At 57.7% G+C, this 12643-nt stretch overlaps 1 protein-coding gene across 6 annotated transcripts in view; it reads left to right on the top strand.

Annotated features, from left to right (window-relative positions):
• Positions 1-5453, top strand: part of PEX14 (peroxisomal biogenesis factor 14) — a 156173-nt gene extending 150720 nt beyond the window's left edge. For all 6 annotated transcript variants that reach the window (XM_003822091.5, XM_003822090.5, XM_055103950.1 and 3 more), the window contains 2 exons: positions 1961-2052; positions 4214-5453. In XM_003822091.5, coding sequence (XP_003822139.1) covers positions 1961-2052; positions 4214-4670 — 549 coding nt within the window. In that variant the 3' untranslated portion in view covers positions 4671-5453. The remainder of the gene's footprint in view (positions 1-1960; positions 2053-4213) is intronic.
• The last annotated feature ends 7190 nt before the right edge of the window (positions 5454-12643 follow it).

The raw sequence follows: 12643 nt of genomic DNA, 5'->3' as shown, positions 1-12643 counted from the left end.
CCCTTGCCCCACAGCTCTGTGGCCGGCGGACACTGCTCCCTGTCTGCCCCCACAGCCTGGGCTCTGGAGAGTCCCATCCCGAGTTGCTTACCCAGGGAAAGCCACTCCTAGTGTATGAGTTGGCTTGAGCCAGCACTCAGATCTTTTGCATTTGCAAAAACCATGAAAATGACAATCTTTCCATGGAGTCTGGGGTGTCTCTTGTGAAGAGGGTCCCAGGAATCTCCCCCCTGGATATCCAAACCACACACAGAGGTGCCACCTGCTCTTCCTCCTGGGATGGCTGTGGGTACTGGTGACCACCTCCAGCCACTGCAATGCGTGTTCTCCACGGGTGGCCGGTCCCTAAAGCACCAGGAAGCCCAGCGACGGCCCTGCCTGCTCTCCTGGGTCAGGTCATCTTTTGGATCCATGCTCTGCCTGTGGCCAGAAGCCATTCCGGAAATTGGAAAACTGTTTTCAGGCCTTACGCCTGAGATTAAGACCACATGTTGTGTTTAAGAAGCAGTGGGGGCCCGGGATGTGCTTGGTGGTGAGAGGGGTTGGGCCCCTCAGAGTCCCTCGAGCTGGCTTTGCTGCCGCTGTCCCTGGCCCACCCCAGCCTTCTCTCCCGAGCTGCATGGGGCCACTGGCTTGGCATCTAAACGCGTATGTGTGAGGACTTTGGTTACCCCGTAAACCAAAGACCCAGAGCTGTGTTTTCTCAGCTGTAATGGAAGTTTTTATATCTGGCTTCCAAACTCCTACTGGAGCACTGTAAAAAATTAAAAAGAGGAGCTTTAAGTAATTAAAAACCTACATAAAACTGAAGGCTATGAGTTTTCTACAACTGTTTTTTAAAGAGGCTGGCTAAAAAGCCCCAGATGTCAGATTTTATTTCTAAATCCTGGCATCTGGCACCATATGCGTTTGGAAATCTGAGTCCCTTGTAGGCCAGTGAGTGGAAATTGTGCCCTTGTTCATGGGCTGCTGTAGCTTTCAAGGTCTCAGAGAAGCCAGAGCCGTGGCTCCTGGGTCCTCCCTGTCTGGCGGTCTGGAGTAGGAACCCTGAGGGGCTGTGTCTGGGGTGGTGGGTGACACGCACTCACTCTCAGACTGCCTGGGTTTTCCTTCCTGAGACCTACAGGCCCTCTGAAGGACTTCTCCCTGCTAAGGTGTGCCAGCTGGACTGCTTGCTGGGGTGAGCCCACAGCAGCCCCCGACCCCACGTCAGAGGCCAGGCCTCTGTAAGCCAGCCCAGCGGCCCACAGCACACTGGTAGGGAACAGCCAGGGAACGTCCCCTCTGCCCACCTCGGGGGAGCAGTATCAGGAGAGCTGGCAATATTCATCTGTGCACTTAAAGACGGCCTGGGGTGGCCTTCAGCCTGGGCGAGGTAGACCTCACACGGAGGCCTCGTGGCATTGTCCTCTGTGCACATGCCACAAGCAGGTTGCCACCAGCAGCTCGCATTTGGGGACCTCTGGTTTGGCTGTCCTCTTCCCCGTCTATACCAGCAAGATTTTCCAGAAGTAAGATGTAGTTCTGTGAAGTTTATTTGGAAAACAGTGTTACCTTCAAAGGGGAAAGGTGTGCATGGAAGGATGGGGTTTGTCAGAGATGGTGGCTGTTTCCTCTTTCCACCCCGGGCCATCTTAAATCCCAGACATCATCCCACTTCATACCGTACCCGCATGCCTCCGCATGTCTCTAAAAGACGCCCACAATACCATTATGTCACCTAAAAACACGTAATGATTCCTTACGTCATCAGATGTCCAAACAGAGCTGTGGGAATGTTTAAGGATGTCGTCATCCAGAGACGTGGCAGGCAGTGGGCAGTGGCAGAACCTTCCCCCGGGTTCCCCAGAACAGACCCAGAAGGCCCCACCTGCTGCCCCCACCCAGGTCCTCCTGCAGCCGCAGGCCCCGCCCGTGCCGCAAGGCGCCCGCCCTGAGCCTCCCTGTGCTCTGCTTTCAGGCCACCACATCCACCAACTGGATCCTGGAGTCCCAGAATATCAACGAACTCAAGTCCGAAATTAACTCCTTGAAAGGGCTTCTTTTAAATCGGTAGGAGGGAGGAATGGGGACCCTGTTCTGGTCGGGCCTGGAAAGGAGGACTGGGAGCTCTGGGGCATGGGAGGGGCATGACCCCCACCCCCACGGACCCCATCTGTCTGGGCGACTCAGGCACTGAGTCTGGGGCCTTTTGAGCTTCTCTTTTCATTCCCCAGTTGACACCCTCTCCACTCCAGAGGTGACGGTCTGTGGCACACAAGTTTTGAAATACAGTTCCCAGGCCTGTGAAGACCTAGTCAGGGACAGCTTGAGCCAAAAAGCAGGGCCCTTGGAGCAGAGGAGAACTTCCTGGTTTGGCTCCTCCTTCCTGAGCCCCAGGTGACCACTCAGTGACAGCTTTGTCCCAGGGAAAGCCCCTGCGGGAGAGTCTTTGTGTTTTGTACTTGGAAGGGTTCCACGACTGAAGACGTGGGCAGAAGCAGGCCCTGCCCCCCAGCTTCTTGGTTGTCCCCCTGTTGTCCCTCTGTAGCGACAGCACATTGTCACCAATGCAGCCTCAGAGGTAGGATGACCAACTTGTCCTGCTTTGCCTGGGACTGTCCTGGTTTTATTTATTTTTATTTTTATTTTTTTTTGAGATGGAGTCTCACTCTGTTGCCCAGGCTACAGTGCAGTGGCACGATCTCGGCTCACTGCAACCTCTGCCTCCCGGGTTCACGCCATTCTCCTGCCTCAGCCTCCCGAGTAGCTGGGATTACAGGCGCCCGCCACCACTCCCGGCTAATTTTTGTATTTTTAGTAGAGGTGGGATTTTGCTATGTTGGCCAGGCTGGTCTTGAATTCCCGACCTCAGGTCATCTGCCCATGGCCTCCCAAAGTGCTGGGATTACAGGTGTGAGCCACTGTGCCTGGACTGTTCTGGTTTTTTAAAACCGAAAGTCCAGTGTCCAGGAGCCACTCTGTCCTGGCAGCCGCAACTGTGGGCCATCCTCCTGGGCTGATGCCCTAGTGGGCCTTGCATGGGGTGTCCTTGTTTCCCTGCTGGGCTGGGTTTGTTGGGAGCTGGGTGAGTGGGAGGGTGCAGGTGGGCTTTTCACTAGGGTCCAGGATGGGGTGCAGAGGGGTCTTGTGGCTCCAGCCAGAAGACCCCATTTTCCAAGCCACCCAACTTCCCAGTTTTCCCTGAGGAAAAGAACATGTCCTGGAAAGAGATGTGGCGCTGGCAGAGGCCAGAGCATTGTCATTAGGAGACAGCCTCCATTTTCCCTAACCGAGACCAGTGCCTTGGAGGCTGGGGATGGAGGCCAGGCCATCGGGTGACTGTGGGGGCCAAGAAAACTGCACATGGAATTTCTTGTTAGCGTTTAGGATGCTGGTGAATAAAGCAGGCCGTGGTGTGTGCCCCACTCAAGTGGGGTCTGTGGTGGGAGAGTTGTGTCTAAGGCCCCTGCTGGGGGACAGCCGTGCGGGCAGGGCTTTGTCCTCTTGGCTCAGGCAGAGATGGGCCTGCCTGTTGGAGAGCTCTGTCTCTGAGCCGTTGCCAAGTGGACCTGACCTCCCAGGTCCCTCCTGGAATTGGCTTTGGTTTGGGCTGGCTGCTGGCCCAGGAACGGAGTACGGAGCAGAAAGGAGAGCTGCCTCTTCCCCGTTGAAAGTGTTGAGCTCAGAAGTTTTCTAGCAAAGGGCATAACCACCGCCCTTTTGGTTCTGATGTGTCTGACCCCCTGCCAGTGGCCAGGGCTCCCTGCCTCCACCTTTTGCTCAGGCCATAGACAAATGAGGACTGTGGCTCAGGTGTCTGGAGTCCCCAGTCATAGCCCTTTTGGACTCCTCACCAACCTGTCTCTCTCCTGGCCACTGGGGTGGAGGCAGGGATGGTGCTGAGGATCAGAAGGAAGCAGGCTCCCGCATGGCAGGCAGGCCCCACTTGGCTTGCAGCAGCTGCCCAGGCAGATGGGCCTTGCCCAGGGTGGGGGCCCGGGGGGACCCTGGGCTGTCTGTGGGGGCACAGGACACGCTTGGCATCTATCTCAGCTATAGGATCTTTGCTCCTGAAAGGAGGGGAGGAAGGGCTCCATCCTGTCCCTTGCCCAGTGTCCCTGGGGGAGCAGCTCACCATCGCCGAGCCCTTGCGGGTCAGGGAAGGCGTGGCCCTTCGAAGGGGGGAGTCCTGAATGCCGCCACCAACCTCCTCCCCTGCTTCTCCCTCCAGGAGGCAGTTCCCTCCATCCCCATCAGCCCCGAAGATCCCCTCCTGGCAGATCCCAGTCAAGTCACCGTCACCCTCCAGCCCCGCGGCCGTGAACCACCACAGCAGCAGCGACATCTCACCTGTCAGCAACGAGTCCACGTCGTCCTCGCCTGGGAAGGAGGGCCATAGCCCCGAGGGCTCCACGGTCACCTACCACTTGCTGGGCCCCCAGGAGGAAGGCGAGGGGGTGGTGGACGTCAAGGGCCAGGTGCGGATGGAGGTGCAAGGCGAGGAGGAGAAGAGGGAGGACAAGGAGGACGAGGAGGACGAGGAGGATGATGATGTGAGCCATGTGGACGAGGAGGACTGCCTGGGGGTGCAGAGGGAGGACCGCCGGGGCGGGGATGGGCAGATCAACGAGCAGGTGGAGAAGCTGCGGCGGCCCGAGGGCGCCAGCAACGAGAGTGAGCGGGACTAGGGCTGCGCCTGCTGCCTCCAGCCCTGAGGATGGCATCTAGTGTGCCAGTGCGTGGCCATACCCTGCCTCCCTCTCTGGCCCTGGGAGGGCAGCTTGGAGCCCAGGTAGGGGGCAGAGCTGTCCTCAGCTGCACTGTGGCCTGGTGGCAGTGTGGGGAGTCACACTTCTGTCCACCTGGCCTCCTCTCGCCTGGCCGCCAGCCCCAGCCCCAGCCCCAGCCCCAGCCCCAGCCCCAGGCCCAGCTGCCTTTGGCTTTGATCTCAAGTCAGGCTGAAGGCAGCGAAGCCTCGGGGCCCAAGCCCCTCCCCAGCCCCCTCTCCCGGACAGACGCCTTGCCCAGGGTGTGTTTGCCGAGTGTCTTGACTACCGTGACACCACGCATGGCCAGAGCTAGCGTCCCTACTGCCTCCCGACTCCTCAGTGGAGGAGGAGCTGCGGTCCCTCTGGTGTCTGCCGTCCCCCTCCCTCCCTGGGCCCGGCCCTGGACCCCTCAGGTGCCTGTCCCCAGCCCCAACCCCACTCATGCCCCGTCGTCCTCCCAGACAAATGAAACCACGCTGCGCTTCCGATGCCCCTGCTTGCCGTGTAATGGTTCAGCTAATCCCATGGCGAGATGGGGGCTCACTCCGGAGGAGGAGCCAGGCAGCAGGGCCTTCCTGACCAACAGCCAGCTCTGTCCTTCCCCCCAGGAAACACATGTTCATTTGTGTGATCATGTATAGACCTCAGAACGGAAGATAGGACTGTATATAATTGTAATAAATACCAGTTGCCACTATTTAATTTCTGCCTGTGGCTCCCTGTCTGCTCATGGCACCCTGGGCCCGGGGGGTCGTCTCAGTGCAGCCTCCAGCTGGTGAAGTGTGGGTGAGGGCCCATGGGCAGCTTCCGCCGCTGCTGAGCCAGAAGCAGAGGCCTTGTTCAGGTCCAGTGGCTGCCGGAGGGCGACACTTTGCTGACCGCAGGAGGATCAGGGACCTCGTGTGACTGTATATAGACCTCATGTGGAGTGAGGAGCCTCTTCCTTAAATGGACGAGTGCTTCCCGGGGAGGGGAGTGTGGCGTCCTCTCTGACTCCCTGTCTCGCCTGGCTCTTTTCCTCCCAGTCTCCCTTTCCCCTTCACAGAGCATTTGGCTAAAACCAGAAGAGCAGAGCCATGGGCTCCTTGAGGGGCGCTCCTATTCCCTGCAGCCCCCAAGTGTCGGGACCAGGCTCGTGGGCCGCAGGCGCCGTGATGTCCATGTGCCTGTGTGGACACAAGGGCTTCGGAAATAGGAAGCCCTGGGCAGTCCCTGCAGGTGCGACCTCCATGTACCTGCTCCGCCCTGCCCCTCCCTCTGCTGGGGAGGGAGGAGGCCATGTGGTTGGGCTCAGAGACTTGGTGTTGGGGCTGTTTTGTCTCAGATGTTTCGCTTTTGGCCCCTGCAGCAAACCCTTCTTAATGCTGGGAACACAGGGCCTGCTAAAGTGACGGATTTCCAGGCCCGGGCCGCCCCCGCTCACTGAAGAGTCCCTGGGACCCGGCTGCCTCCACCTGCTGGAGGGACCCCTGGAGCAGGTCTACCCCCACCCACTGGAGGGTCCCTGGGAGCAGGTCTGCCCCTACCCACTGGAGGGTCCCCAGTACTGGGCTGCACCCACCCACTGGAGGGTCACTGGGAGCAGGCTGAACCCACCTGCTGGAGGGTCCAGCCCCAATCTGGTTTCTGGCCTGCGGGTTGCATCTTTCATGCTTGTCACCTGGAAGGACACTCCTGCATTTCCTGTTTCCAGCTACGTGTTCCCCAGGGACGAGCAGAGCCCAGTTCAGTGTCACACTATGGCTTGTTCTCCTTTTTCCCTGGCCTCCTTGCTGTCCCTGAAGAAGCAGGTGTCTCAATTCCCAGGGGCTGCCACCCTCACCTGGACGAGGGGGTCCTGCCTACCAGGACCCCAGGAGTCCCAGTGTCTGGGAGCTGCGGTGGGCAGACAGGTGGGCCAGGCCTCGGCCTGGCTCTGGGGACAGTGACTGCCTGTGTCCCACCCTCAGACCTGCTGGGTCACAGGCCTGCATCTGGACGGATCGGTTCCTGAGGAGTCCCCGCCGCCTGTCATTTGCTGCCTGGTGGCCATTGTCTGTAACTTCTCAGAGGTCCCCCCTCCAGTGGGACTAGAAAGGGAGACCAGAGGGCAGATACCCTGGGAAGGAAGGGAAGCCAGGGCTGTGGGGTTGGTGCTGTGGAAGTGAAGTGCCAGCTTCCCGGCTCCATTTCTCCCTGGAGAGCTGGGGCCACCAAGAAAGGGATTCCCTGGGGCTTCACTATCCCTGGGGTGGGGGCAATGGAGACCTCACAGGGCAAGCACTCTCCATCCTGGGGGTCAGTGGGCTGGCACATCCCTGAGGCTCAAGCGTGGAGGAGAAACGGACAGAAACCTGGGCCTGGAGGCCTTTTGCCCCTGTGGGTCCTGAGCACCGAATTCGGCTTTTGAGGACAGAGAGTCTGGCGTGATTTCAGGGAGAGAAAAACCCCTCCCCAAAACGGCAGGAGTGCTGCCTAATAAAGCCAGCTGCTGGACCAGGGAAAACAGCCCTTTGAAAAAAAAAAGCCTTTCATTAGAAAAATAATGCATTTCATCCAAATAAGGTAAAAATATTCGGAATGGGGCAGAAGTAAGCAGCAGGCAGCGCCTGTCAGGCCCTTTCTGGAAGGGAGAAGATTATTAAACTCAATTACAATGTATTTTTATAAAGTGTCTTTTAGGAAAGAACTAGCCCCATGCTTGGAGGCCGGGGGACAGCCGCCCTGGCCTCACCCCGGACCAGCTCCCTCGGTCCCCGGGGTCTGTCCCGGCTCCTCCGGTGACTCGCTGGTTCTGCCTTGGGCAGGGGCATCTACTTTGGGAAGGACAGGGGACCTCCTTTGGTGTTTGCGACTCACAGGACAGGCCAGGAGGCGGGGGAGTTGCCTTCGGGGGATGGTAGGGTCTCCGCCCGCCTGGGGCTGCCAAGTCCTTCAAAAGCCAAGGCTCCCAGAGCCAGTCCCATCCCAGGACCCTGGCTGGGACAGGGAGCGCCTGGGTCAGGGGAAGGGGCCGCTGAGTTTGTACCCACAGGTGGGATGTGTAGCAAAGCCAATCCACATAGAAGGGGACAGAGATGCGAGAACCTGCCACCTGCCCATCGGCTCCCTGTGTGCCCACAGAGTCTCTTTCCCTCTTTCTTTGTTTTTAATAAACGCATCTGAGCAAGCTGTGTTCATCTTTCGGGGCCCTCACACCCAGGTACAGGTGGAAGAGTTTTCTAGAAGGTTTCGCTTCTTCCCTCCTGGCGGCCCAGCCAGGAGCATGGAGGCGCTGGGTCTCCGGCCTTGCCCCAGACCCCTCCCTCTCCAGGTGACCACCCTGTCCCTGCCCCAGACCCCAGGAGGGAAGGGGAGGGCAAGCAGGGGCCATTCTTCAATGGCCAGACATCTCTGTCCCCAGGAGTTGACTCAATTTGTCTGTTTGTTTAAACTGGTTTCTGCCAAGGCACCAAAAGAAGAGGTCAGAGCCTCCAGACAGGGCAGGCACGGAGGCGCCAGTGAGACCTGCATGCAGGTGGGAGCTCCAGCCTCAGGTGAGGTGCGCTCCTGAGGTGTAGCACCCAGGTAGACCTGGAGGGCCTGGCCGCTCTTCCTCCTCCTGCTCCTTTGCTGTGTACAGGGGCTTCCCACCTAGGGACTGGCCACCGCCTGGCCAGGGGGAGCCACGCCCCAGCTGGCACGTGCTGACATGCATGTGAGTGCACATGTGTGTGGCACCCTCACACTCACGCAGGGCCCAGTGGGCCCTTTTCGAGAGGTCCCCATGTCCTCCTCCGACACGTGCCCATTGCAGGCCACAGCTCAGACCACAGCCGTGGCACTCTCTTTAATGCAAAACGGGTCTGAAATCTCGCCTGGCATTGAGGGATGACTACCTGAATCATGAATAAACCTTAATAATTTACTTTCATTGAGCACTTTTAAAGTTTGTGTTCTCCTAGAAGAAGAAATGAGATACATGATATGTTCATCAGAAAGATGCCTGAAACCTTTCCTTGCTCCACGACAGATACTGGAAGGACCTTCTTTCAAGTGACAGGGTCATGGCTTTAAACACCACCATGACACTTGGCGTCCAGATGCGTTATAGCCCCAGGGGGAGGAGCCAGCCTCAGGGAGGCTCCGGGCAGGGAGGTTCTTTCTTGGGGATCCCTGCCTCCTTCCAGTGGTGTGGGGCATGGGGCTTACTGGAGGCCAAGCCACTGGGTCCAGCTGCTCCAGCGCTGGCTGTGGGCCCCCTGGGAGCTGCCGATTCCTCCCTGACCTGCCCCAGAGGGTGCGGAGGCACCTCCCAGCAAGGATGGCCGGGGCCTGGCTGCTTCTTTCTCAGACAAGGCTCTGGGATTCCAGCCCTTCAGAGGGCACTGCTGCCAGCCCTGGTCCTAGACCAACGCTACCTGTGGGGCCAGGGCCACCTCCCATGACAGTGGATGGGCAGCTGGCCTTTGCCCAGTGGCCTGGTATGCTGCCCAGAAAGGGGGCTGCCTGTCGCCATGTCCAGGCTGGGGCAAGGCCGCTTCGTGAGTGCCAAGGCCCGGCGCCCACGGGTGACTCAGGTTGCTGGTGGCGCCCCTGCTGGGCCAGGTCCGTGGGAGGTGGGCAGGCCCCTGAGCTCAGCCCTGAGCCTGTGCGGCGGGTTCTGGCCCTTTCCAGGAGGTTGCAAAACACTTGAATTTGCCCCAGTTTGGGTGTAGGAGCATCACACACCACAGCTAATTAAATCCCAGAAGGAAAACATGCTTTACTGCATTTCCTACTGAGTCCAACAAGCCACAGGGAGTGCCGTGGGACCTGGGCCCATCCCAACCCCCAGCTGCAGGCCCCCTCCCGGCTCTTGGGGGCGGTCTCAGAGTGGGCACACATGCCTGGTGGGGGTACGAGCTTCTCTCCACCCTCTGGGGCGGGGCCTGGGACGTGGCACCATGGGCTGGCCTGGGTGCAGCGTCCTGAGGCCTTGAGATGCCTCTGAGAGGTCCCCGAGTCCCCGTTCCCCTTCCTTGGGCTGGACTGGGGGCCCTGCTTGTTGTGAGGTTGGTTGACCCTGGGTGTGGTCCATCCAGGCCCAGAAGACCAGGGGGCAGTTTTGGGGTCTGGCCAAGGTCAGCAAACCACCCTGAGTCCCCATTCTCCCTCCCCTGGGCCCCAGGAGTCAGTGCTGCCCCAGAGAGCTGCCCACTGTGCTGGAGCCTAGAGGGAGCTCTGTGGCTGCACCACCCACCCACCGGCTGCTCAGGGCTTGGCTCCCTGCCTCGCTTCAGGCCCCACGGGAGGCCCACCAGGGCCTGGGAAGCTCCAATAATGGTTTTAATTTGTTGAACTTGTGTTTTATCCCATAAATTAGTCACTGTTTTATTTAACAGAATCAAGATATCCACAAACAATAGGCGAGTTCCAACTTGAACATTTTAATAAGACAGAAAAAAGTATATATTTTCATGTCTGTTACAAACATATTTATGTAAATAGCCTGTGGGCTGCATTCCAGGAGGAAAGAAGAAAGGGAGTGCCCGCGCGCTGGGGCTGGGCTGGAGACGCACTTCTGCGGTGGGAAATGACACAGGCCTGGGCACTGTGGGCTGAGGCCACTCCCCTGCCGTCCCTGGTCCCTGGTGCCTGGTGCCTGGCCGGCTGGTGCCAGGCTCAGTGAGGGAGAAGCGTGCTGCGGTAACCGAACCTCTCCAGCCCCCAAGTCTGCCTGTTTCCTCATCGGGCAAGTGGTTGTGACATCCCTGTGGCTGGGGTGTGATGAGCCAGTAAGACTCCTCAGCATGGAAGAATGTGGCAGATCCCGCACACATCCCCTCCCCAAGGTCCCAGGAAGCTCCGGCCACCTGGAGTCCAGCTCAGGGCAGGGCTGCCAAGGTGATTCTCACGATGTGGTGTCGTGAGGAGCCGGCCATCAGTTGGAAGTGTCAAGACAAACTCTCGGAGCGCCTGGGAGGCCTGTACTCCAGGCTAGGTCTGGTGGACACTCCGGCCACTGTGCTTCCGAGGGAGCCAACCACGGTGCCACCAGGGCTGGCAGCTCAGGCTCTGGGCTGGTGGCTACGGACCCAGGAATTATCGGCCCCCTCTGGCTCTGCCACCCTGTGCTCCAGGCAGGAGTCGCGCCAGCATCCGGATTGGATCCGGGTACGCGCCGTTCCCAGCCCGGGCAGGTCCCTGCAGGAAGGAGGAAGGAGCCGAGGGAGGAGGCAGGAGGGTGGCCCTGCCAACGCCGGCCCAGCAGCCCAGGAGAGGAGAGGGTTGGCTGGGGTGGGGGTCCTGGGAGGCTGCACAGCCTTTGTCCGACGACCCAGGCCTTGGTGTCAAATGGCTCTGCCCAAAGGTGGCTCCTGAGCCCCAAGTGGGGGCTTCAAGCAGGGCTGGGGAGGAGGCTACCCTTCTGGCCAGCCCAGGAATGAGCCCCCTACCTCTGTCCCCAGCAGCCCGGGGACAAAACTGGTCTGTTCCCCGCTTTTCCTGCCAGGGTCGAAGGGTGCCCAACTCCTCCCGTCACCCCACCGGTGTAGCTGGGTCATGGCCAGCCGATTGGGGGCGATTTTAAGAATAAAAGATAACTTGATAGATTTTTTTCCAGTTTTTATTGAGTGAAAATGTCAAACCTTGCATCAGTCATGCAAAAAAAAAAAATCAAATAAATAAAACACATATATTAAATTTCTAATAGCACTAAATTCAAGTGGAAAAATATTCAGTTCTTAATAACCAGGTGCCGAGGAGACCAGATTCAAGTAATCAGAGCACACGCTGTTCAGTTCGGGTTTCACGTTCTGTATTTTTTTTTGTCTCAAAACCTCTCTATATATCTCTATATATCTATATATGTATATACATATAGATATATACACACACATATGTGCATACATATTATTTGATATTTATATATATACACATACATAGTTATAAAACATTAAAAAGAGCATTGGTGGATCAAGCATTGTTTCCCCACAGAAAGAAAATAAAACAAAAATTACACGTTAAAATTCAAAATGAGCTAGCAATGGCTTATAGTCCTAGTGTGCAATATGAAGTTTACAAAAGGCTAGACTCCGCACTGTCGGCATCTTCTTCTTTTCTTCTTCTTTTTTTTTAAGTTTGATTTTGCTACATTGAAAAAATGTTTGTGTGTGTGTGTTTTTTTTCCTTTACAAAACTCCTTCCACAGACGCCCGGGGCCTGTGGCGGGTCACTGTCTGGGCAGATGCTCACAGCAGCACGTGGTGCCCACAGAGTTCAGGAGGCTCTGGTAGGGGCTCTTTTAGAAAATAACTGATTTCCTGTTGAATCAGGTACGCTCCGTGCGACCACTCCTCCCTCCCTGCTCCCTGTCCAGTTCGGGTGGTCCTGGCTTTCTGGCTGTGGGCAGCCGAGAGGACAAAAGAAAGGAAGAAAAAAGGGAAAAGTAAACCACCGCCCCCCAGTGGGGCCAGGTTCCTCCTGGAGACCTCTGGGGAGGAGGCTTCTGGATGACAGCCTCCCTGCCAGCCTTCCATTCCCTCCTAGGCCTGTTCTCTCCCGGTGGCCCAATCTGACACCAGCTGGTGGCCTGGAGTAGGGAAGGTGGGCAGGCGTGGCCTCGGGCAGCCTGCCCTCGCAGGGGACTCGGTCCCCGGGGACCTCAGAGCCACTGGCCAGGTGTGTGCCTGCCAGGTCAGGCCCTGGCCCGGGCTTCGATGGCCTCATCATCTCCAGGAAGGGGGATGTTTTGCAAAGGGAACCCAATCTGGGTAGACTGCACCAGCAAAGAAGCATCCCAAACAAAGTAATAAAACAAACTGGAAAAAAAAAGCCCTATAAAGCCACACGCATCACCAAGAGAGAACTCAAATGTTAAATTAACTACAAACTTGGATCAACAGTAATAGTCCTTTTTTCTTGTCTCTACAAAATTCAAGTTAAGAGTTGGA

The sequence above is a fragment of the Pan paniscus genome, chromosome 1, assembly GCF_029289425.2.
Source record: "Pan paniscus chromosome 1, NHGRI_mPanPan1-v2.0_pri, whole genome shotgun sequence".
Classification (NCBI taxonomy): Eukaryota; Metazoa; Chordata; class Mammalia; order Primates; family Hominidae; genus Pan; species Pan paniscus.
This window is presented reverse-complemented; position numbering and strand designations above follow the sequence as displayed.